General features: G+C 49.4%; 1 protein-coding gene across 1 annotated transcript in view; it reads right to left on the bottom strand.

The window, feature by feature from the left end:
* Positions 1 to 232: 232 nt before the first annotated feature.
* Scara3 (scavenger receptor class A member 3) overlaps positions 233 to 25389 on the bottom strand; it is a 31847-nt gene continuing 6690 nt past the window's right edge. The window contains exons 2-6 of the mRNA XM_075949630.1: positions 18628 to 18726; positions 17191 to 17310; positions 13785 to 13883; positions 11524 to 12567; positions 233 to 2028 (exon numbers count right to left, since the gene is read on the bottom strand). Of these exons, the coding sequence (XP_075805745.1) occupies positions 1577 to 2028; positions 11524 to 12567; positions 13785 to 13883; positions 17191 to 17310; positions 18628 to 18726 (1814 nt within the window). The 3' untranslated portion in view covers positions 233 to 1576. The remainder of the gene's footprint in view (positions 2029 to 11523; positions 12568 to 13784; positions 13884 to 17190; positions 17311 to 18627; positions 18727 to 25389) is intronic.

Genomic DNA, 25389 nt, shown 5'->3' on the forward strand with positions numbered 1-25389 from the left:
ACGGGTACAGAGAGGGGACCCACTATTTCCAGCTTGGCCTTGCCCTTGGTGGTAATTTCTTAGACTCTTGTTTGGGTTTCTCTGCCAACCACTAGAACACCCAGAGGATCTCAGTGCCCAGATTCTGCAACAGAACCCTTGGCAGTGATTCCCCCACTGAGGGTCAGTATGACATGGATCCCAGAAGGGATTACTTCCTCAGGCTGGGTACAAATACTAGAAGACACATCCCTCCTGGAAACAGCTCTTTACTGGGTCAGTGATACTGTGTCGTGTGATATTATCATATGTAGACAGGACAATTATACAGCAGGGGGTAGGTGGGTCATGCAAGCCAGTTGCACACTGATGTTGAGGATGAAGATGGCACAGAGGCTTTGGGCAGGAAGAAGACAGGTCTCTGAGGCTGTGCAAGGGAGCAGACAGCGCTGTCCTTTGCCCAGGACGGTCTAAGTCTGCTGGAGTCTGAAGGAGCAGGGCAGCTTTATGGAAAGTGACTGGAGACAACGCAGGCCTCTCCCAGCATCCCTTTCTGCCAGTGTATGCGAGAAGTTCATGAAAGACGAGAAGTAATGTCAAAGGTTCCTTGTGCATGTCCACGCTCTTCCCATGCCTGGTCCAGCTTGCTGCTCACGTGGGAAAGAGCTCCAGTCATCTTAGGTCATGGTGGGGTGAGGTCAATGTGCATCTGTGGATAGGACAGCCAAGAGTAGGAGGCAAGAGCTACCCTGTTATCAGGGGTGGACCCTGCAACAGCTTCTTCCTCCCTGGCCACCACAGGGAAGCCCCGTGAGAACATGGCATGGCAGCCTAGGTTGAACAAGGGATGGCTTCACAGAGAGGCTTCATCCCTGCCTTGTCCTTCTACCTCCATCCCTGCGGTCTTCCTGGGAGCTGGACAGCAGGCAAGCAGAATGTTCTGGGACCTGCAGGCTCTCTCCCTGCCGATGAAACCCTGCTTGGGTTCTTTCCAGGTCACTCCTGAGGTGCAGAGGTAAGGCTGAAGAGAGGAATGTTCTGAACTTGTCAGAGGCCCCAGCACGGGGCCTGAGAATGCCAGTCAGTCAGAGTTCTCCTGCCCTGTGTGGAGCAGGGCAGCTCCCCGTGACTCTGTTCCCATGGCTGTTGGGAGAGGCTCCCTGGAGTCTCATCTATAATGCCCCAAAGGTTTCCCTGGATTATTTTCAAGACTAGAAAGAAGCTTCTGGCTAGCATGGGTGTTAAGTCACTGCAGAGACTGAGCTGGTTACCATCAGAGAGGTCTAAGACATTCTTCCCCAGGTAGCCACCTCCCCAGGAGGCTGTCACGGGGTTGTGTGTCTTCTTCCCTCTCCTTCTAACCAGCCATGGAAACCTAGTAGGCGCCCCCACCACTGGCCAGCAGAGAAATGGGGTTGGGCAGTGAGCTGTTTCCCTATGGTACAGTCATTATCGGGGAGCTTAAGGCTATACAGTCAGTTCTAAGAGACACCCTCATATCAGGACCAAAGAACAGTAATTGTCTGTAGATAGCAGGCCCTTCTGGTGCTTTCTCTGACCCCAACCTGCATTGCAGCATCAGGCCCAAAGACCTTCTTCAGTAGGGGCTCTGGTTCCCTGGAGGGCCTGGAGGCCCAGGTAATCCAGGGGGACCCTGGATGCCTGGTTCACCCTTAGGCCCTGTGGCCCCCCGCTGGCCTGGTGAGCCTGTCTTTCCTGATATCCCTGGTTTTCCCTGAGGCCCTGAGGGTCCTGGAGACCCTGGGGGCCCGTCTGGCCCTGGGGGCCCCACATCTCCTTTGGGGCCTGGCTGCCCCCTTGGCCCTCCAGTGCCATAGCTACCCTTTGCGCCTTTGAATCCTTGAAAGCCGCGGGGGCCAGTTGGCCCTCTTTCTCCCACAGGTCCTGGCTCTCCAGGCTGCCCCTGAGGACCCTGTGGTCCTGGGGGCCCCAGGCTGCCAGAATCCCCTTTCGGTCCTCTGCTACCAAGAGGTCCTTTTGTGCCCGTATCTCCTTTGAGTCCTCTTGGTCCTGGAGGGCCGGGGACACCTAGGGTTTGGATAGAAGAAGAGACATGTCACTCATGAGGCTTTCCATAAGCAGAGTGGGCACAGGGACAGCTGAGGTTCAGACAGGAACTTGGCCCAGGGCTGCCACTGCTGGGCTCTTAGGTGATCGCTTTACTGTTGCCGGAGTCGGGGCTGGACCAGCAGGTTCTATGCATCATGTGTCACTGGGCCTGGTGGACTGCTAACACTCCCAGTTCTGGCATCTAGGCTCTTAGGAAGCTTCACACACAGCCAGCACACACAAGCAAGCACGCACGCACGCACGCATGCGCGCGCGCATGCGCATAGGAGGGAGGTGGGAAGCATAGTAATCCGGGATGCTCCCATCCTGCCCCAGGGCAGCGTGACCTTCTATGCCTCCTGGGATTTTGACTGCTGTTTTCACTCCCTGCCCTACCTATCCTGTGACCTCTTGGGCCTCTAGGATCAGGGGTGTGGAATCGGGGACTCAGAGGAAAAGGTAAGGAAAGGAGTAAGAAAGAAGCATCCTACAGAAAGAGCAACCTCTCCACTCTGGCCACTCCCACCTCTCCTAGGAGCCCCCAAGGCTGCTGCTTCAGGTCTTTAATCTACACAGAGAATTCAGTGCAGCCAAAGCCAGCACCGGAGGTGTATCTCCTGGACTCCAATAAACCAGCCTCAGAAAGACAACAAAGTCATTTCTTACATCTTAGCGCTGGGCAGAGAGCCTGGCATGCAGTCAGGAGAATTTGTGAGAAGAGGGCGTGTCTAAATCTCCGGGCCCTTATTATGGGCCTGATGATGGAAAAGAGACATAAATTTCATCATGGTAGCCATGCCAGGAGTTGAGTGGCTTCCCATCGCCCTACCTGTCTGTGTAAGTCTGAGCGTCACCACTTCTCAGGTCTCTATCAACTCTGAGGATACGTGGCAGAGAGTAGCTGCCACTCCGCCAGGGCATGCGGAATGCCTTAAGGCCACGGGTGACAGACTATGGCCTGAAGTGAGGACAGTTGTGGAGAGAAGAAAGGCTGGGTGCAGACCTGTTTTCTTCTGTGTGGGTGAGGGCCGGGGTGATGGAAACTGTGAGCCCCAGAGCCTGATTCAGCTCTCTGTGAGAGCTCAGCTGGCACCCCCCTTCGCAATGCAGTTGTCAGGAGTTTCTGAGCTAGGCGGGATCTAGTCAGGCTCCTTCAACTGAAATCTGGAGAGTGAAGTGAAAGCCCATTGCAAGGCTGGGGGTTGGTCCCGTTGGTAAAATGCTTGCTGTTTTGAGGTTCTGAGTTCAATTCCCAGAACTTGTGAAAAAGGCTGGGTATGGTGGCCTGTGCCTAGCACTAAGGGCTGGGGCTGGGGCTGGGAACAGGTGGATTCCTTGAGTTTGTTGACCAGCCTAATTGTCAAACTCCAGGCTAATGAGAGGCCTTGTCTCAAACAAACAAACAAACAAACAAAAACAAGGAAAATGTCTTCTAAGGAATAAAACCTGAGGTCCACATCTATAGACACAAATGGATTCACAAGGATGTGTGCCCCCTGTGTGTGTGTGTGTCTGTCTGTCTGTCTGTCTGTCTCTCTCTCTCTCTCTCTCTCTCTCTCTCTCTCTCTGTGTGTGTGTGTGTGTGTGTGTGTGTACAATTAGAAGGGCTTCTTGAAGACCAGACCTCAGTGGGATTGTTGAGGGAAAGAATGCTGTGTGTTGAAAGCTGAGAGCTCTCGAAGTTGCCAGAATCTTACTCCGTGGTCCTGGATCACCTTCATCCCAGCTGATGTGACCCGCTGCCCCTTGCCCCCTGCCCTCTCCTGTTCCCTGCATCTCCTTTTCAAAGTGTTTCTATGGGGAGCCAGGTCAGTGAATATCTATTATGACCTAAACTGGAAACCAGAGCCTGGCAGTCAGCCCCACTAGAGCCAATAAAAAGCTTCAGTCAGCTCTTGCCACCGCCTGCCATGGGACGAGGTTCCACCTCAGCTCACGCGGCATGCCAGCAGGGTGGTTGGGGCCTGAGGACAGCTGGCGGGTGATGGTAGCAGCCTGGCATTAGACAAACCGGGAGACAGGATCTGCCCTTTTATTCCCAGAGAGTCCCTCATTGCACAGTTACCGGTGCAGCACAGACCCAAGCCGATGCCCACCTCCCCCGGCCTGGCAGGTCTGTCTGGGAACTGGCAAAATCACAGTGCCTGTCCTTATTCTGCTCCTGGCATCTGGGCCAGCTGAGATTTGGAGAAGCAGAGGGCCATTCACCAGTGGAGAGGCCCTGTGAGGCTGGATGGCGGATGGAGCAATGCTGGGCAACCCTTCCCCATTCCAAAACTCAGAGTTCGAAGGAGAGTAGTACTAAATACCATCCGTGCATACGACTGAGTTAATTCAACACATACAGCTTAAGCTGTTCTTAATATAACCGTGAACAACTGAAAGTCAGACGCCCCGTGGCTCTACAGTGCCTTGTCCCCACCTCAGCCCTATTACTGGGTGGGCATTTATGCCATGCCTCTGTCCCTGCTCCTTCTTGGAAGTTCCTTTGGATTCGTCCTCTTCCTGTCATGGGAACAGGCTGCCCCAGAGACTTCCCCAAGTCCCCTTGTTCTCCACTCTTTTTGACTTTGGGTGGAAGAGACTGCACCCTGCGTTCAGTCTGAGGATCTCATAATGAGTGTGCTATACCCTGCCCCCAGGCCATCTGATATACCTCATCTTCTCACTGGGGCCCATATTGTACAGTGCCACTGTCTCCTGGAAAGGGCCTCTCCTCCTCGACCCAGAGGAGCCCAACAGCCACTGTGAGGGTATCTAGGCTCTCCCTGTCAGTAGCAAAGGAGAAAGCGCAGAGACAAAAGGCTGCCCGCCCCCCTGCAATGCTGCTCATTCCCTGGGCATCTTCCTAGGGCCTATCCAAGTCGTCTTTCCCCAAGGGAGGACTGTGTGCCCATCATGCTTGGGGTGGACAACTGGGCAGCAGCCTCAGCCTTAGTCACACCACCCATTCCTCTGTACCAAGAATGAATGCAAGCATAATCTAGGAGAGAAAGTCCACCTCTTTCTCTATGCATGCTCTCGTGACCACCACCGCTGTTTTATCCCGGGGAACCCGGATGAGTCTGCAGCAGCAGGGGCCTGGGGAGAGCAAGCAATGGGCTTCTTTTCCAGGCTTCCCCACACAGCTACCACTGCTGCCCTCAGCACCCCCTAAAAGGGATTTCTGGGCCTCTTTCATCCAGTCTGGAGCCATCTGAAGGGGGTGGGGGCTCTAGAATCCTTCTCTGAAGAGCGCCGAGGGCTCCTTAAAGAGTAAGGAGAGTCAGCTACCATCTGAGCAAAGACAGGGGAGGAGGAGTTCGGGGCCATCCCGGGCTACATAGAGTCTGGCTAGTGAGATAGTAAGAGCTTGTCTCAAGAAAGAGCACTTGCTTAGCATGTACAAGGTTCTGGATCCCATCCTTGGAACTTCCATGAAAACAAAACAAAACACATGGACGGGAGCTTGGAAAGGTTCCTTTCATAGGTGCTCAGATAATCACAAGAATTTTGAGGCAGGGGAAGGAAGATGACTCAAGGCTGAACCCAAGGCTCTAATGACCTGTCAGTAGTGATGGGACTCTGGTGTGGGCAGAGCACGGGGCAAAGGAGAGGAGAGCGCAGAACCGCTCTGAGCAGCCAAGAAGCAAACACCTGGTGGCTGAGGTGAGGAGCCCCAGGGAGGCCCGTCATTATTCAGGAAGCCACAGGCTATAATTAGGCTCTTGGGCCCATTAGGAACCAGCCACAACTGACTGCATGTCTGAGGTAAGCAGAGTGGGTGGTGGTTCTGTGGTCCATACTCAGGATTAGGGAAGATGAAAGAAATGGGAGTGGCCAGAAGAATCTAGTATCTCAAGGAATCACCCAGCCCATCCATGGTGGAGTGAGCCACTGGTGGGAGGGGCCCACTGTGGCTTGCATGGTCAGCTCACTAAGACGGAAGGAACTGAAAATGGAAGAGATGGTTCCTTGAGTGTCTAGCCCAATAGAAGATGCCCCGTACTGAATCCTGACACCCAGGTTGGAATGCCAGCTCTGGCACTGGCATGTTAGGTGGCTGGGTTTGCCCCCTCCCTCTGTTCTGTGTCTCCATTGGCCTCAGTCACATACTTTCAGTCCTAGCTGCGATCATCAAAAGAGCACCCGGAAAACGCTGATGGAGTCATATGTCTGCTGAGGGTGGGCTGGCATCATGTACCAGCCTACACTGCCAGCCTAGAGTAGGAGAATCGTTGGCAACGATGCAGAGCATCTTCCCGGGTGTTCTGGGGTGACGCTAAGGACCGAGATCCCAGGAGAAGGCTCTCTCTGGTGCCAGCCTGACAATCTCTGCTGCTTCTCCTCTCAAATCACTGGAGAATGACCATTCTGTATTATAGAGACGCTGAGAACCCAATGGAAGAGTGCAGCTAGGGCACCAAAGAAAACTCTCAGCAGCTTTACAAGGCTGGGCAGGCAAAAATGGGGATCGCAGCTCCTGGTCCCTCCTCACTGTCACCTGCATACACAGCCCCTGTGCTCAAACAACTGTTTTTCCCTTCTTTAAAATAAAATTATTTTCCGAGTGGTGTTGGCACACACCTTTATTCCCACTACTTGGGAGGCAGAGGCAGGCAGGATCCTAAAGCCAGCCTGGTCTACAAAATGAGTTCTAGTACAGCCAGAGTTGTTACACAGAGAAACCCTGTCTTGAAAAACCAAATGTATTCCTGTGTGTATCTCTCTCTGTCTCTCTCTGTCTCTCTCTCTCTGTCTCTCTCTGTCTCTCTCTCTGTCTCTCTGTCTCTCTCTCTCTCTCTCTCTCTCTCTCTCTCTCTCTCTCTCTCTCTCTGTTTATTCATTGTGCATGTGTAGTGTTTGCATGCATGTGTTTGGAGGTCAAAGGACAACTTGCTGGAGTCAATTTTTCCTTCAGGGCCTAGCTATTGAACTCAAGTTACCAGATTCGGCAGCAGGCACCTTACTTAACCTGACAAGGCTGTCTTGTCAGCTTTGGTATTCCCTTTTAAGCATGCCAAATTCTAAATCCTCATGGGTTACAGCAGAATATAGCAGGTGGTACTTCCGGAGCGAGTGTTCAGTTCCTTGCCCACTTGGCATCTCCCCTCCATTCATACTCTCTCAGTTATTCATTTATTGAGCAAGCACTCCCAGAGCGCCTTCAGGGCCCACAGACTGTTCGACAGTTGAGATAGGAAAAGGAGCTTACGTCATCAACAACTGCACTTTGCAGAGATGCCTTACATCAAGACACCCTTTTAGGTTCCTGTTATTGGTATCATTGAACCTCACAACGACCCCATGTGGTACTGGCAGGATAGGTATTAATGATATCGTTTGTTAGCGAGTTTTAACTGTCAACACAACCTAGAACTGTCTGTGAAGACAGTTTTAATAAAGAATCATCAAGATCAGGCAGGTCTGGGGGGGGGTTGTTGTGTTGTTAATTTATGTACGGAGACACAAAGACTTGTGGGCAGCCCCATTACCTAGGCACTTGCCTAGGTATAAGATCAATATAAGAGAGGAGAAACCTAGCTGAGAGCAGACACGCAGTTAAGCGAGTAGGCCTGCGTGGATTCATTTCTCTCAGTTCCTGACTGCTGCTTGAGTTCCTGCCTTGACTGCCCCTCAGAGATGGGCTGTAATCTGGAATTGAAAGCTGAATCGACCTTTTCTCCCCTAAGTTGCTTTCGGTGAAAGCAACAGAAATTAAAGTCAGGCCACAGTGGGAGAGAAGACGGAATTGAAAGTGATGAAGGGCTTTACCATCACTCAGCTAATGAACAGTGATTGTTTTTTGCCTCTAACTCCAAAAGGATAGGCCTGTAGTCCTAAAGGATAGGCCTGTAGTCCTAGCAGAGACACTGTCTAGCACAGGTATTGTCTAACACAGACATAAAAATTATCCTAGAGACGAGGGAAGATAGAATTCTAGGAGAGAGGCATAACCAGCATGGGGGCACCACGGAGTTTCTGTTTCATAAATGGAGGCTTGGAATCAGAACTGGAAGGGGCTGGTCCTACCCCTTCATTTACAGATGACAGAGCACAGTTGGAGAGATGAAGCAAATTTGCCTAAAGTCCCAGAGCAAATTATAACCCAGCCTCCTTTCCTTCAGGAGGTGCTCGGCAGCTCTTTCACTGCCTGTGGCACCGCCAGCGCCCTACCTGTGATCTAACAATCAGCTCTACACTGGCCAAACAGTGATTTACTGCCAGCTCCAGTGTCACAGCCTCAGGGTCAGGCCTGTTGAGGGTGAGGGATTAATTTCCTCTAGGGTGGGGTGTGCAATTTACCTGGAAAGAGTCTTCCAGATAGGAGAAGTTGGGCATGCGGTGGCTTAAAGATCAGGAGGCATGCTGGCCAACAGACACACTTAAGATTGCACCGTGGGGGCCACACACATGCATCCTCTCAGTGAAATGATGAGGGAAACTTTCAGTGCTCACGGAAACAGCTCTGGGCTTTGTTGTAAACATAAAATGAAACAATAATTAAACATGTTCTCTCCTACCCCACCCAGCCAATCTATATCAAAGAGAAAATAAGCTCAGGGCAGGAGAAGCATGAAGATGTCGAACTGAGGGTCCCATGTACTAAAACAGATGTCCCACTGTGCTTCAGATGTGGTTCTGCAATGACAACTCTGCTATGATCAAGGCAGCAGCAAACTCCAAGAACTCCTCTGGGCGCTACTGGCTCTGTCTCCTCCATTCGCCATCCCTTGCCCTAAAGCAGGACCTAAGTAGAAATGTCTGAGGTATTTGCTCTCAGCACCTCTTTTCCTGAGTGGACAGTGGACACATCTTTGAAGAACTGAAGTAGGGCACCAGTAGTGTATGTGTGTGTGTGTGTGTGCATGCGCAAGCATGTGTGTTTATGGCTTGTGTGTTTATGCATGTGTGAGCATATGTGATGTGGAATTCCCCTCTGTGTGCTCAAATATGTTTTATTAGCATTGGCTAATAAAGAAGGGGCCAATGCCAGGTGTCTTTCTCAATTGATCTCCAGCATCTCGCTGGACCTGGAGCTCATTGTTTTGGGTAGACTGGCTGTTCAGTGAGCCAGGAGTCATCTTGTTTCCATCTCCCCAGTGTTGGGATGATAGGTGAACGCTGTCTCTGTGTAACGCTCCTGGCTTTTATGTAAATACTAGAAATTGAATTCAGGTCATCGAATCTCTGCAGCAAGCACTTTGCCGACTAAGTCATTTCTCCAGTTTCTAGGATTTTCAAACTCTCGTGACCTGCACACATTGCTTGACCATACTCTTTTAAAGTTTTAGGCTACTGCTTTGTAAGGTACAGTCACACCAGTACCTACTTTTTCCACTCACAAAATACCCCTTTTCTGTAGAAATCACAAATAGTAGTAGACCCCAGATATACCCCCTGTCTCCCTGTATACACACACCTATGAGAAAGTTAGGCACATCTCTCTCAAACTATGCAATTTTCTTCTTAGTATTTTTAGACCATAGTTGGTCATGAGTAGCTTAAAGACAAAATTGCAATGGGTGTGTGGGGGGGACTATGGTCCAGTTCTGAAGCTCCACAAACCAGAATGTATAAATGGGTCACCATCGGGAAACTTGGAATTTCCTCTGTTCTTAGAGTGAATTTAGCATCATGCAACTGGCAGAATATGTACCGTAAGAACCATCCCCTACTGCCTTCACTGGAGCACAGCACCCTAGAAAACATTTTTGGTGAAATAGGGTGGGAAGGTTTTGGTTCCCGTATATATTCTTGGTGTCTAACTTCATCGCAAAAATGAAGTATAGCAACAAAGAAATAAAACCATTCTCTATGACCCCATCAGTCCAGAGTGAAGAAAAGTGGTCTCTAGTGGCAGGACAGACACACAATTGAAGTTGACACAGGTTCAGAGCCAGCTGGCCAAAGAGGAACAGAGCATCAATGATGTAGGCTCCAAGACCAAAGGTGTCCCTGGTAAACAAATTGCAAAGGGCCTGCCTTGGATACTGTAGAGGATGCAAAGGCTTAAGGGATAGGATTGAGTGGACTCCAGGCTTCCTTTCCATGCCACAAGGGCCTGGAAGACACGCTTTTCATCAGGATTTGGGAACCATTGGGAGATCATGAGAAGGACAGTTCACAATTTCGCTCAGTGACCCACCAGCAAGATGTTTGCATACTGTTGCAGCTTTGTGTTCTCCAGGGTTAGATGATCCAAAAGGACAAATGCCTTCAGCAAAGACACAGTGGTGACTCAGTTGAATAAGAAGTTAGGCCACTTAAGGGCTCCTGTGACTCTGGGCCAAGCGGGAGGGAAGGAAGGAGGGAAATGCTGTGCTTGCTCACAAGATTGAGGTCAGTGCAACTCACAGACCGAACAAAGCAGATTATCCTTCCCAGTGTGGGGTTAGCCTCATCCAAGAAGGCTAAGGCCAGAGTAAAGCATAAAGCTAGCCCTCCTTTAAGTAAGAGATTTCTTCCTGCCTGGTGATCTTGAATTTGCCAGTCTTCATAATCACACAAACCAATTCCTTATGATCTGTCTTTCTGTCTGTCTGTCTGTCTATCACTTAGCTATCATCTATCTACCTACATTCTACTACTGCTTTTTCTGGAGAATTCGGATGAATAAGGGAATTTAGGGGCATATAGGAGAAGAAGAATGCAGAGTGATGGGTCTCTGAGGGGCGCATAGCTGGATGGGCAGACAAAAGCATCAACGAGGGGGCAGGAAGGGGGAGAGGGAACATGGATGGTTTCAAAAGAACAAAGTCTGCATATTCGCCTAAGTGGACTAAAAGAAATCCATGAATTAATCAAATTTTCCTTGAAAGGTGAAGTTAGAAACTCTATCACCTTCACCAAGAACCAACCTCCCTCCCTCCCTCTCTCCCTCCCTCCCTCCCTCCTTCCTTCCCTCCCTCCCTCCCTCCCTCCCTCCCTCCCTCTCCTTCCTTCCTTCGTTCTTCACTATATATCTCTGAGACTTAGTGTGTAGTCAGTCCAAGCTGGCCTTGAACCTGTGATGATTCTCCCACCTCGGGCTCCTGAGTGTTGGGGTTATAGGTGTGCAGCAGCACCAAGCCTGGCTCTCAAAGACAGAATTTTTAAACATTAAAAGCTGATTTGTTTTTACTTGTGTACGTGTGTGTGCCACCGTGTGTATACATGTGCCTGCGGAGTCCAGAAGAAGGCTTCAGATCCCCCACACTTAGAGGGACAAGTATTCATCACCTTCCTTAGGTGGGCGCTGGGAACTGAACCAGGTCCTCTGTAAGAGCAGATCGTGTGCTTAACCACTGAGCCCCTCAAAGACATTTCTGAAAGTTGTCTGCTGCTTTGGGAATGGGTCAGAGCACGGCTTTGGTGATGTTTCCCTATCCAGCATCCTCTATCAGCCACCTTCTATCTATGTACACACAGTCGGAGATTTCCATAAAGCCATGTGCTCCTGTATATAGGAGAAACCTCGAATCCCTGGGAAACCCGGACCGCCCCTCCTCTTACCTCGCAGGATGGTGACATTCCGAAGGATTTCTCCATGCTGTGTGTCCACGGCCTTCATCTCCTCCATGATCATGGAGAGGTTTCGGACATTGAAGTCCAGCCGCGCACTGAGCAGAGCGAAGCGCTCCCTGAGCAAGTCTGTGGTGCCCAGCATGAGGGAGACGGACTTATTTAGGTAGTAGAGTTCCTCGGCATGGGTGTGGAAGCCCAGGGTGCAGGACAGCCGCACATCGTCCAGGTACTTAAGCATGCTGTGCACGTGGTTGTCGGTGGCATTGATATTGGTGAAGATGGTGCCAATTTCAATCTCATGAGAAGCCATGCGTCCTTCTAAAGACTCGAATCTCTCCACTGTGCGGTTCTGGGCATATCGGGTGTGGTACTGGAGATCATGCATGTTCTCCTCATGGTCATCCAAAAAGGAGGAGATGTTGTCCAGCTGTAGCTGAAGGCCCATGACCTGCAACACCAGGTCATGCATGCTCTCAGAATTCTGGCTGATGCGCTGCGAGGATGCCCCCAGGGTGGCCTGAATGGTCTTAATCATTTCTCCAGTCTTGGCAGAAGTGCTGCGCAGACCCCCAAAGAGCCTGGTGTAGTTCTGCCAGTCCGTGACCATCTTCTGTAGGGTCAGAGTCTCCTCGTCTGTCTTCCGCTGGATGCCATGGATCCACTCAGCGGTCTGGCCCACTGTGAAGTTGATCTGGTGGACAGCAGCCCTGACGTCATAGCACTCCTGGGTGAGGTCCTTCAGGGTGGTGTCCATGCCTGCTGTGGTGGCCTGCCAGCCCCTCACCTGTGCCAGGAAGAGTCCCAGGGACTGATTTACCTGGTGGATGGAGAAGGAACAACTGCCCATCTCCTGGGAGATTTGACTGCTTGTGGTGGAGAGCAGCTCATGGGCCTGGGAGGTCTGGTCCAGCTGGACCTCCTGGGCCAGCAGCATCTTCTGAAGCCCCTCCAGCTCCTCTTGGAGCTTTCTGATCTCCTGCCCCAGCTGCTCAGCCTCACGGCAAAAGGAGCAATTGTTCAGGGCTTTTGGGTCTTCAGGAGAAAAGGGGACAACATTTTCAGTTAAATGGGACAAAGGTGCTGTGTGTGTGTGTGTGTGTGTGTGTGTGTGTGTGTGTACGCACACGTGTGTGTGTACATGTTTATATCCATGCAGGCACACACGCACATGTGTGGAAGTTGGAGGACACGTTGGGTGTTGTTCCTCATGTGCCGTCTATTTTGATTTTTAGACAGATCTTTCAGCTGGCCTGGAGCTTGTCAATCAGGCAAGGCTGACTGGCAAGCGAGCGCCAAGGATCTACCTCTTTCTGTCACCGTAGCACTGGGATGACAAGTGTGTGCTACTGTATCCACCTTTTCCACATGGATTCTTGGGATTAAGCTCAGGTCACAATGCTTGTGTGGGTGAATTGTCTTCCTACCCCCAAAAGTACTTCTTGCAACGCAGGTACAGGGAACTGGCAAGTGGTTTCCAGACCCTGCTTCCTTTCCTGCTATGAAAATCCCTCTCAGAAACCCCTAGGGAATTGCATCTTTACTCTGCAATCTGAAGGGTGGGATTTTGGACAGCTTTTTGCCCATAGCATCACTGCATTCTCAAGAACAGAGCTTAGTGACTGTTCTGAGGTGACCAAGAACCTCCAAAATGCACTCCACTCAAAAGTTCCCACACTTATTTTAATATCTACTGTCTTGGTTGATATCTCACACTGTATTTGTAGGTAAGGTGGCCCTGGTGAGTTGTTTTCCTTGGGACTTCTGAGGAATAAGACAGAAAAGTAGCTTGCCAAATGGAACTCTGTTACCAGGTGTCAGGGCAGCACTTTCTATCAGCAACATAGGTGACCTTTAAACCCACGTCTGTTAGGGCTCCTTCTGACTGGAGAACAGGATAAAGACCATTATGAACTGGGCTCTGGCTTAAGGCAGTAGACTTGGAAGGGGCTCAGATATCAGGAGGCTTTGCAAGGTCTTACAAATCATTTGAGGTGCATGAGGGTGTTTTGAGAATGAACCGTGCTTGCTTTCCTTGTCTGCCTATGACCCGTGGCTAGATCAATAGCCCATATAGAAACTCTTCCCCCTGTTCTTGTATCCCAGCAGCCCTGCCCTCCTTGGATGGACGGTGCTCATCCAGAAAGGGAAGCAGGGATCAGTGGCTGGTCTGAGAGAGTAGGCAGCACCTGCCCATCTTTTGATAATCCAGGATGGAGGGCCCTGTGTGCTTCTGGACACTAGAATCTTACCCAGTCCTTGAAGATTTTCTTGCATTGACACAAGCTTCTTATTATAGATGGACTGGGCCAAGGAGATATCTTCTGCGAGAGAGTCCATCTTCCTGAAAACTGAAGAAACATAAGAGATGCCGGGCTAGGTCATGGTCCAGAAATAGCCATCGTTGGTGAGATCATTTTTATCAGTCTGCCACTGAAACCTTTATGCTTCTCCCAGGAGAAAGGCTTCCACATGACCAAACCAAAGTGCTTCTTACTGCTTCAGTTCAGCATACATCCCGGTACAAGAGCATTAATTCACCTACCAGCCCGGGGTTTTAGAAACAAGACCTCCTCATAAGACAGGAGAGAAAAACTTCACAAACATATACTGATAAAATTATTCTTAGTTCCATCATCACTCAGAGAGCAGTCACTGCCATCAGTAGCTTCAAGTGTCCATTTCTTCTAGTGATGTGTCCCTGGGTACCCCCTTGACAGTCACACAGATACACACTTTAGAACATAAAATGCAGAACTGTGTGACTCTGACCATCTCGTCTACTTTCTCTTATCTGACTCTTACAGATACGGCACCGCGGGCAATTTTCTTTTTCCTGCCGTCTTTCCATTCAGAGTTTGTGTTTTTCTTTTAAAAAAGCTTTAAAACATTTTTTTTCTTTTTAAAAATTTTGAGTGTGGTGTTCATTGTCAGTGGCACCGTGTTACACAGATATTTCCATACAAGAATACAGTGCACATCCAGCAATGACCTTCCATCCCAGTTTTCTCCTTCCTCCCCCTTGCACTTGGTCCTCTCCTTTCATGTCATATGTACACATGAGACTTTGTATCTCTCCATACAATCTAGGAACCACAAGTTAGAGGGAAAATATAGTATTTGTCTTCATACATGTCCCAGCAAATGTCATCTTTTTCTTTACGGTTGAAAAAATTCCTCTGTAGCTGGGTGGTGATGGCATACACCTTTAATCCCAGCACTTGAGATTAAAGTAAAGGCAGAGGCCTCTCAAGTTCCAGGCCAGTCTGGTCTCCAGAGTGCATTCCAGGACAGCCAGGACTACATAGAGAAATCCTACCTTGAAAAACCGAGCCAAAGAAACAAACAAAAACAACAAAAAAGAAAAAATTCCATTGTGTACATAAAACACCTTTTCTTTATCCATTCTCTGTGGTTGGACACATAGGTTGGTCTTTTAGGAATATTTTTCTATTGGGGTTCAAAAGTCACTTTAGAGTCATGACCTTTGGGGTCCTCACCATGCTCTATTTAGGAGCGCATCAGGGCTATAAAATATCCTCTCTTGCTAAGGACACTCCTCTCCTAAGCTTATAAACAAAATCTGCTGTGTAGATATGACCAATGATCCATCTTATAAACAACCCTTATCTATGATAGCTGTGAGAACACGATTCTTCCCTTGGGGTAAATGTGTGTACTATAACCCTTCGATTTGTACAGATCCTTGGTACAAAGTTTCCTCTAGAGCAGCCTATGCTACCTTACAATTCAATTCAACCTGGTCCCTACAGAAGCCGCTGTGCCGAGAGGGATTAGAGCACGGCTCAGCAGAAGCAGGGTACCTAGGCTGGCAGAAGCCTGGATGGCCTTGGTGGTGGTGAGAGGGTATTGGTTGGACCAATGACTGACACAGCTCCTCTGATGGCCATGTCAGGCCGAATGGAATTAGTATCACCCAAGTGGCTTAGCTTCTAGACTCAGATTGACATAAAGTCTGCTGGGTGGCTTTGGGCAGATCAACGAACCTTTCCAGAGGGAACAGAGTCATCTACGAAATAACAACATGGAGGCAGTGACTTCTAAAGTTCTTAGTGCCTCCAAACCTTTGTGCTTTCAAGTGATTTAGAATTTCTGGGCTTGCTCTAGTGAACATTGTATACCTCAGATCTGTCAAGAGATCGAATTAATTAGTAACAATGACATGTTTGAGAGATCCTAGGGACAATCTCACACACTATTGGGTTGGGGTAGTGCTTTACAGTCGGCAATAGTTATTTCGTTTGAGCCTTCTCTCAATTAAGAGCCCATATATAGATAAGGGAAAGAAATAGAGACTTAATAATTGTTATTTTGACTCTAACGTTTCCTAATGTCTACTGGGCCATCAGCCAGGGGTTCATTCCCTGTATTCTCCCGATTTCCCCACACAGTTCTCATTTTATAATTGTTTATTGATTTGTTGAAGCATTGCTCTTATTTTTTCTGCCTTCTCATCTTGTTACAATTTCAGTGTAAAATGTGCACCACAGGCTCATGGTTTTGAACACTTGGTCCCCGGCTAGAGGTGCTGTTTCAGAAAGCACCTTTCAGAGGTGGAATCTCACTGGAGGTCATGGGTCACTGGGCGTGAGCCTCGAGAATTTCATAGCTGGGCCCTACCTTCCTTCTGTTCTCTGCCTTCTGTCTGATAAGGCAATGAGTTTGGTCATCTCCTCCTGCTGCGGTGCCTTACCCATCACGAGGAACTGCTCTCAAATGATAAGCCAGAATGAACCCTCCCTCCCTGAAGCTGCTTTGTGTCATAGCAAAAAGAAATGCAACTAATAAAGCCAGGGTTGCTTCCTGACTACCCTCACCCAGGGACAGGACCAAGTGCCTTCCCAGGCAGTACCTTGGGTGAAGGTCACTCAGGCCTCCATTGCCTCTCTCTCCCGATTCCCAGTCTTGTCACTAGTATCAAGCCGGTTGGAACAGATTTCAGTGTGATGTGATCAAACTGATTGTAGACAATTGGCCTTAAACTCTTAGAATCTCGAAAGCAGAATCTGCTGGAACCTGGCCTGCCATAGCACCACGGTCACACTGACTGCACTGTGTATGAGAAACACCAGCACTCGGGTCTCCTGACCTCATCTGTAGGACTCTGATTTTGCAGGTCTTAGTGAGAGCCTGGAATTTATATTTTAATGAATACTGAGGGTGATCTTGATACAGATGGTACCCATACTGAAGGTAATCTTGATGCAGGTGGTACCAATCTTATCTTGAACAGCACACACAGAGACCATACATGGTCACAGAAGTCGCTTGATCCAGTGGTCACAACCCAGGGCTATACAAGAGATTCACCCGGAGAGCTAAAGTTGTGGATTCACTCTATCACCCTGGGAATAGGAGGGGACAGCAATATTCTGAAAACTCCGACATGATTCCAACACACCTGTCCAACTCGTCTGGTTATTTTCTTCTACTCAAAGTCCTACATCAAACCCTTACCCAGAGATTAGAAGCAAGTCTAATCCCTCTTAGTGTATTAGCCACGATGAGGTCCAAGCCAGGAAGATGCTTGTCTGGGTTACAAGTGACAGAGGTGGAGCGCTTGTCTCTACAGGGGTATTTTTGGTGTAGAACCCTGATCAGCCACTCCCCTGCAGGGTCAAGGAACCCTGAACTCACCCAGAGAGGCTAGCACAGCCACGGCCACCAGAAGCAGAGCCAGGAAGAGGTACAGAATCCTCACCGACGTGTGCAAAGACAGGTTCTTCTGACACCGGCTGCAGCGGGGTCCTGGCGAGTCTGCAGAGGACAAGCAGATGGCAGTGGCTTGGGTCAGTGCCGAAGGCTGGACTAAAATGCACAGTTCTGTGTCCCTTTTCTGGCCTGCCTTGTCACTTTTCAAGCCAGGCTCCTGGCGGGAGTCTCCCACTTTTATCTCTTATTTGCTCCTACTTAGACTGAATTTCTAAAACTTTCTGGAATAGAGGAGACAAAAGCTACCCCTTCCCCTCCTTACCAGTCTTTCTTTCTTGGTTGTATCTTTATTCACCCTACGAAGTGGGAAGACGCCTTTTCCCTCTACTATGGTCCTACCAATGATCCACAATCCCAGAAGCCTGTGCTTTTCCTGTGCACACGCATGCGCCAGCATGCACGCACACACACACACACACACACACACACACACACACACACACACACACAAAACCCCCCTGCCCAATGCAATGCTCTATTGTGTGCTCAACCCAACCCAATCTGCCCATGACTTTCCAGGTTACAGCACTGAAATTCTCCATGAGAATTCCTCAGTAGGGGCAAACTGTGATGCATTGCAGAGAATTTCAGTGTTAAGATTTAAAGTTTCACTCCTGGAGATTCCCCCTGCCCCAGGCATGCCAGAAGTTGGTCACCAGTTTTCAAACTGGACAAAGGAGCTGTGGTTGTCTTGGAAACCAAACAGGGAGTTAAAGTCCACCTGTAGGGTTGCTGCACAGGAGATAAGAGGAGGCAGGTGTTCCTGGGAACTCTGGGAGGTGACCAGTGCCCACTGGGAATGTGGGATGGTCCCAGGGTGAGTTCAGTTTATCTGCAAATGATGACCACTGTCCATCATGAAAACCCTAGCATCTGGTCCACATGGCACACTGGAAGAAGTGAGGAATTCTGAGGGCAGGCCTGGGGCATCCCTGGGTAAGTACAATGTGCAGTGAAGGAAAGGACACAAGGTGTACTCTATACCAAATGCCACCGAGTCCTGCACAATCTATACAAAGTACCACTGACGGTCCTAGTCCAACCAGCAGCTCAAATAGCATGAGCAGCAAGGCAGAAGACAGACCTTGGGTACAGGGTGTCTGGCTCGGGGAGATGGCAGGGGTTCCTGGAAGGGCTCAGATAGAACCCTGGAGGCATGTAACTCTTAAGCCAAATGCTAATCTCTTCCACACTGCACAGTCCCAGGCTGCACAGCTCTGCCCTCCACTCTCTAATGGACAGTAGGAAAATGAGTGCAGGAATTCTGAAGCCACACATCTGGATACATTGCTCACCAGTCTAGTGACAAAGGCAGGGAATTCTCAGCCTCCAGAGCAGACAGGGGGTCCTTGAGTACTTTACCTTCTTGGGTGCATGGGAAGGATGGCATGTCCTCGTCCTCACCAGCCGGGTCCTCTTCAGTAACACACAGTACATCCCTGTCACTGCCAGCCGATCTCACTGCGGTGGAACCAGGTGGGTCAGACTCTGCCTTGACCCCACGCCACTCCCTTCCCTCTCCAGCTCACATCCCGTGACTACCCAGTCCCTAGGTCCAGTTCACCTGAGCCCAGGTGACCTGATGAAAGCTGAGAAACGGGACAAAGGTAAGATGTAGACGGTCAAGATACTAAGTGTCCCCCCCCCCAATTTGGTAGAGAGGTGCTCATTTCCCACAGTTATAGAAGACACACAGCACCCCCCCCCCGCCCTCGCCGAGTCTGCACCTTGCTCAGACCCCTGCGGGTGGAACAAAGATATTATATAATGTGTATATATATATATATGTATATATATATATATCACATATATAATACAAAGATATATAATATATAAACCTATCGAATGTGTCGATAGGTTCAACCCATGGAACAGAGCAGAAATTCCCTGCTGCAGGCACAGTCTGAATCTGGCCCTGTATGGACTCCAAGACTGTGTCTAGCCGAACTAGGAAGAAGGAGGCAGAAATCCAGAGGCGGGCAGTGCATTCTGCTTCCTGTATGGACTTCACTGGAGACCCACCAAGGTGGTCAAATGGAGCATGGAGGAGAAAGGAGCCAGGACCAGGCGATTCCCAAATAAGACCTAAATGGTGTGTCTCACTATTGAGAAAACTTCTCTCCTTCCCTTGCCCTCCCATCTCCTCCTCCTAGGAAAACAGGGATGAGGGAGGAGCTTTAATAAAGAGGCAGAGCAAGTCTTGGGGCCAACTTGGACTTTGCCCTGGGAAATGGGGATAAAAGCCAAGGAGGAAACCTAAATTACTTAGAAGAGGCATCTTTGACCCCCCCTTTTAAATGGCTTTATTTATTTAAATATTTAAATGTAGATTATTTTATCCATTTTGTCTGCAGGTGTGTAGTGTGTGCACAGACATGCCATAATTCGCATGTCTATTGGTCTGTTTCAATGAAAAGTTATAAGATTTTAACATAGGGTTAGATCTGGCCATCAATAGGAGACGCTCGGGAAGAACAGAACGTACTCAAGTGTGACTGTGGGCTTCCCCCCGAGAAATTTCTGCTTACATGTCTTAGCAATAGCCTTATATGCCATGAAAAATATTCTGTTTGTAATTGTGTGCATAGGTGTGTGTGTGCCCGTGTGGGTGGGGTATGCGCATGTAAGTGCCGTGCCCGCAGAGGCCAGAAGGAGGCGGAGGAATTCCCCTGGAGCTCGAGTTGTAGGCAGCTGTGAGCCACCTGACAACAGTGTTGGGAATTAACTCCAATCTTCCGGAACAGCAGCAAGTGCACTTCACTGCTAAGCCATCTCTGCAGCCCCAAAGCCCTATGTACCATTCCCATGGCATCTGAAGCTACAGCTCAAATGATTGAGAAAAAAGATTCTCCCTTTTTTATACATAAAAAGGGCTTTATACAATGCTTGTAAGTGAATTTACTGGATCGGACTATAAAGATATTTTAATGATAAGGTAACAACAAGTTTTCACCAAGGAAGGATATAAAAATTGTATTTCTAATTACATGGTATGTACTAATCTGCTGGCACCCCCCCCCCCAATGAGTCTCATGATAAAAGCCAATGTATTTACAAGTTTAACTCAAAACGCTTTCATAGTTTATCTTGTACACTGAAAAACTGTGGATGAAAGGCTTGTGGTGGAGGGACATTGTAGGAAATTGTACCTCAGGGGTAGAGCCAGTGCTCACAATATATGAGACCCTGGTTCAGCCCCTAATGAGTGTGTAGTACAAACACACACGCACGTCCACACACACACACACACACACACACACACACACACACACACACACACACACACAGTGCATGTGAAGGTACAGCTTCTGGGGTCTAAGCTTTGCTGTGGGAGCAGTGATCCAGCTGCCCCTTGTAGGGCTCATGGTCACAGGTTCCCATCAACCCTGTACTTGTTTCCCCTCTGGCTGGAGTTCCTAGTTTAAATGCCACCCCCCCCCACTTCCCTTTTCCCCCATCCTCCTCCTCTTGTTTCTCTTCCAAGAATTCATCTTCTTTGGGGCTTGTTTTGCTTAATCCTTGGAGACTTCTGTTTCCTTTCAACTTCCAGCTAACTAACACATTTGTTGATTACTTCTTACCTAAACGCCAAAGCTCCAAAGAATGCCGGAAGCAACCACGCCTATTTTGTTTTCCTCATGTTTCATTTTTGAAATGTGGCGAAGTGTTGGGTCTGGCCTCAAGGCAATCATCAGGACAATCCTATAAATTTTACAGCCTAAAGTATCAGTTTTATGGTCAAAGAGACTGAGAGCCAAAGACATTAGGAATGTTACTAATGGCACACACAATACAAGCAGAGAAGCCAAGATCTGGACTCAGAAATCTTCCCTCTCTGGCTGACATACTAAAGTTCTTCAGAGTTCTGAGTATGCATCTACAAAATCGAAGGGTAGAAAGGAGAAGGGACAGGTACTTCCCTGGGCTGGCAGACCTCTGAGGGATGTGCCAATGACCAATAGCCCTCTTGTGTTTTGTAAACCTTTGGCTCCTGTGACCTCAGGTCCCAAATGCTGCCCTGTGACCACTGTAATCAACTGGGAAACTGAAGTGCAGAGTAGATTTGTCACTTAAGGTTCATTGTCAATTTATCAGAATCTGTAATCACTGGGGATGGGCCTCCGGGGCATGTCTAGAGTGTGATTATCTTGATTAAAATACCTGAGAACCTGTCTATGGCAGCAGCACCATTCCCTAGCTGGGATCCTGGAATATACTGTGGTGAAGGGGAGCTGAGCAGCGAAGGGGAGCTGAGCAGCGAAGGGGAGCTGAGCAGCGATCAGTCATTTCTCCCTACTTCCTGACTGTGGATGGGAGTGGCCGGCTGATTCAGGCTCACACTGACTTCCTCACCATCCTGGGCTGCACCTCTGACTGTGAGCCCAAAGAAACACTTCCCCCCTTAAGTTGCTTTCGTCAGACTAGCTTGTCATAGCATCAGGAAAAGAAACCAAGACAGTGGGAAGAGCACTTGAGAGGCAGAGGCAACCTTGAATGGGCTCATCCAGAAAGGAACTGAGCAGGGTCCCATCACTGCTACAAGCCCCCTCTGCTGAGCCCCCAGGTCTGTCCAGCTCATCTGATACTGGACTAAGTCCTTCTTCTACATGTACTCCAGGGTTGTGGATTCCCCTCTCTGTGGAACTCAGTGGCCAGCTCTCATGCCCAGGGCTTGAGTTCTAAGGGCCAGCAGGCTGGTTCAGAGAAGGGCGCACCAACTTTGGCTTTGAAACCTCGCAACTATTTTTCATGATGCTTCCTGCTAGTGGTTATACAGCTCTATCTGAAGCCATCTGAGACTCTCCGGATCCAGGACTCAAGAGTCCCACCTCCAGAGGAATTCTGAGTTGAGGGAGGCTGAAGATGGAAAAAGCATCCCTACTCCACTGCCCTATTTGATCCCAACAAGTAGACTGAGAAGGATATGATATAAGAAATTAGAGAAATTCGTCTCTGGATTTGATAGATGAATGAAGAAGTAAGTGTGTGTGTGTGTGTGTGTGTGTGTGTGTGTGTGTGTGTGTGTCTGCTGGTAAGCACTTTAAAGAATGGCGGAGTGGGAGAGGGAAATAGGGACGAGAAGTATGGTGTATGGGGTGCAATGCATCCTTTCACATGTACCCCGAGGAACCAGTCTTTTCAGCTTCGCTTTGCAGCTCGGGCTGTGATCCCTCCATCAACCCGCCAACAGTTTACAAGGATGGCTTTGCCTAGGCTTACAGGGTAATGATCTCTTTCCCAAAAGCTTCGGGCTAGGTGGACTAGCATTCCTGGGGCCATTCTGTTCCCTCAGCAGCTAGCTAGGGCGGCTCAGTCCAGGAGTGCTTTAGAACACTGCACTCTGGGGGCTGTCCAGATCTTCCCATCGAGTCCCTCGGACAGATTCCCCTTCCTTCCTGTCCATGCCCCTCATTTCTCCCCCCACTCCTTAGTGGTGCTTCTTGGCCCGCACTCATAACAGGGCCTCCTCCCTGTTCTGGCTCCAGAGGCAATTTCATCACTCCACTGTTTATAGCCTTTGCAAGGAATCTGGGATGATTTAAATGAAGCCTGGCTGACACCAGCCTTCAGCAAACACCCCTCCCAGAACAGCTCTGTCACACCCTTGCTCCCCTAGTGAGAGCCCCTTAATCTGCCTGCCATTAGCCAATGGACGTTCATACCGCGTTCCTGGTCCACAGAGAGGAAGTGACAGTTCTCCCTAGACCAGTGGTTCCTGAGTGTTGGCTCTCTTTCTGGTGGTGACATCTCAACTCTATAACTCAAAGCCCTCCCCAGTCCCCAAAGAGGGTTTCTCCTCTTCCCATCCCCTGACTTCCTGCTGTCCAGCGTAGAATCCTGCCCTTGGGGACTCTGACTGGCCTATATCTAGAATCCTCTGGCAGCTTGCCACTTCATCCTTTCTCACTTTAATGAGAACATAATCCAAAGCACTTGTGGGGCTCCCGCAAGCCAAGCCTTGTGTAAGTACAAACTTGAAGTGTTTATGTCTCATTGAGCTTTCTCTTGTTGGAGACTGGATGAACATACAGACTTGAGAGTGAGGAAATCCCAGAGGAAGAGAAGATTGCTGAGGAGATGAATGGAAACGAGGTGGGAACCAGGACACACCCCTGGGGCCAGGCCAAATGTGGTCCCCTGAGGCAGGACAACAGTTTTCCTTCATCTTCCCATTTTCCCTTCCCATCCTTCCGGGCAGAGCGGCTTTGGCATTGGATACACTAGCTCTCAGAAGGGAACGTACATGTCAGAATCATTGCTGTCCCATTACAAAGACCCAAGGATAGTAACGGCTCCCCCGTGTCTGGGAATCCAGACCCCAACACACACACAGCATCTACAGGAGGGCACGTGAGAGCTGGGGTAGGACCCCTCCACCCAGGCCTGCCATCTGGTTACTCATCAGCTCCCCCTGGGTCACCTCCTCCAGGTCAGCCCAGGGCTGGTGCTGCAAGGGGGCATCAGTCAAGGTAGCGTGCTGACTCTTGCCGAAGACCTGAATGTTCTCTGCTGGTGCAATCAAGGGTTTGTTTTAGTTCAAAAGCAAATGAAGATTAACCATTAGAAATATGGTTTCAATCTGTTTTATTCTTGGAATTCTCTACGGCCAAGGGAGTGTTGACGCGTGGGGTTTTGCAAGAGCTTAACACGGCAGAGACAAAATGATCACTCGGAGGCTTCAGGTTTGAACTGCCGGGAAATGGACGGTGGAGAGGAGGGGGCCAGGGGAGGCAGCAGAGTTTAGGCGGGCTTTCCCTCCCTTCCGCAGAGCTAGCCGGAGACTGAATGAAACATTCTTTTTCTAGAACTAGAAGGATTCCTGTTAAGGTGAGGAGTGGTCGGGAAGGGTGCAGGCGTGAACATATGTGACATTTAGGACTTTGGGTTTGCCCAAAGTTATGGTGACCTCTCTGTAAAATGTGAGGGTTGCTGGGTGTCTGAAACAGCAAGGAGAGCCTTGTTTGATATGACAGAGCAGGCTATCCTTCTAGGAAGGAGTACCTCCATTGCAGGTACATGCTTTCTCTTTTCCTTTTTGCAGCTTTCAACATCAGGAACAGGATAGGCTTGGATGAGGACGCTGGATCAGACAAGCCATGTCTAGACCTAAAAACTTCCGTGAAGCCTCTCTGAGGGACACCTAGATCAGCATCACCTGGGAATCACGAAGGAGCAAATATATGAGGCTCTGAGAACCAGTCACTGCCTCCTTGTCTCAAGGCCACAAGGGTTCTGAGCTGTGACAATGACAGAGTGCTTTTCCCGAGAGAAGACATGGCCGGGTGATGCTCTTCATGTAGCCCACATCGCGGGCAATGTGCTTGGAAAAAAGGGGAAACATCAAAGCGCCTTTAAAGGCCAGTGTTGCAAGCCAGCTTCATAAGGTAGCAGCAAACACTGCAGGTTTGAAAGGGCTTCTGTTCCACGGGTACCTGGGGGCGTAATCTCCAATTTAAATGCCAGAAGGACGGCCAGAGAGGAGGAATTCCTTGCTTTTAAGCTTTTGCCTGCCAGAGTCAGGTAGAACATTGCATTGATGCATACATGTCTTGGCACCTGGTTGTAGCAGCTGCTGACTTTCTTGGGGTCAAACCTGGTTCAACCTTTCCTGCTATGGGTAGAAAACAGCCTGGATACACTAACCATCTGCTAACTCGGCCACCGTCCCCGACACCAGCTTTCTTCTGGTTGATCAAGAAATGTGTGATTGATTCATCCCTCAGGTTTTTTTTTTTTTTTCCTTTTTCTGGGACCGAATTCTCCTGCACAAGTCAGAAGGGGAAAATTCGAGGAACCAAATAAAAGGTCTTTCTTTGGGCACTCCAAGGGACATATTTTGATGATTATCTTCAGCCGAGTTCGGAGTGGATTTTCCAAACAGCCAATTGGGATAGGAAAAATAGAGATGCGGGAAACCTTCTCAGGAGCCAATGCTATATTTAAAGTTTCAGGATGGCTATAGTTTAAGGTTGGGGAACGCTATAATTAAGGTCCCAGGGTTGTTTTCATCAGAAACCGCCTGCTATTGCCCCTCTCCGTGGCTTTGTGGGTTCTTCTGAAGCCTGGTGGGAATCTTCTGTCCCTCTCAGCTCTGGGGGAGCCAGGCCTCCCATCCAGATCCGC

The sequence above is a fragment of the Microtus pennsylvanicus genome, chromosome 15 (assembly GCF_037038515.1).
Source record: "Microtus pennsylvanicus isolate mMicPen1 chromosome 15, mMicPen1.hap1, whole genome shotgun sequence".
NCBI lineage: Eukaryota > Metazoa > Chordata > Mammalia > Rodentia > Cricetidae > Microtus > Microtus pennsylvanicus.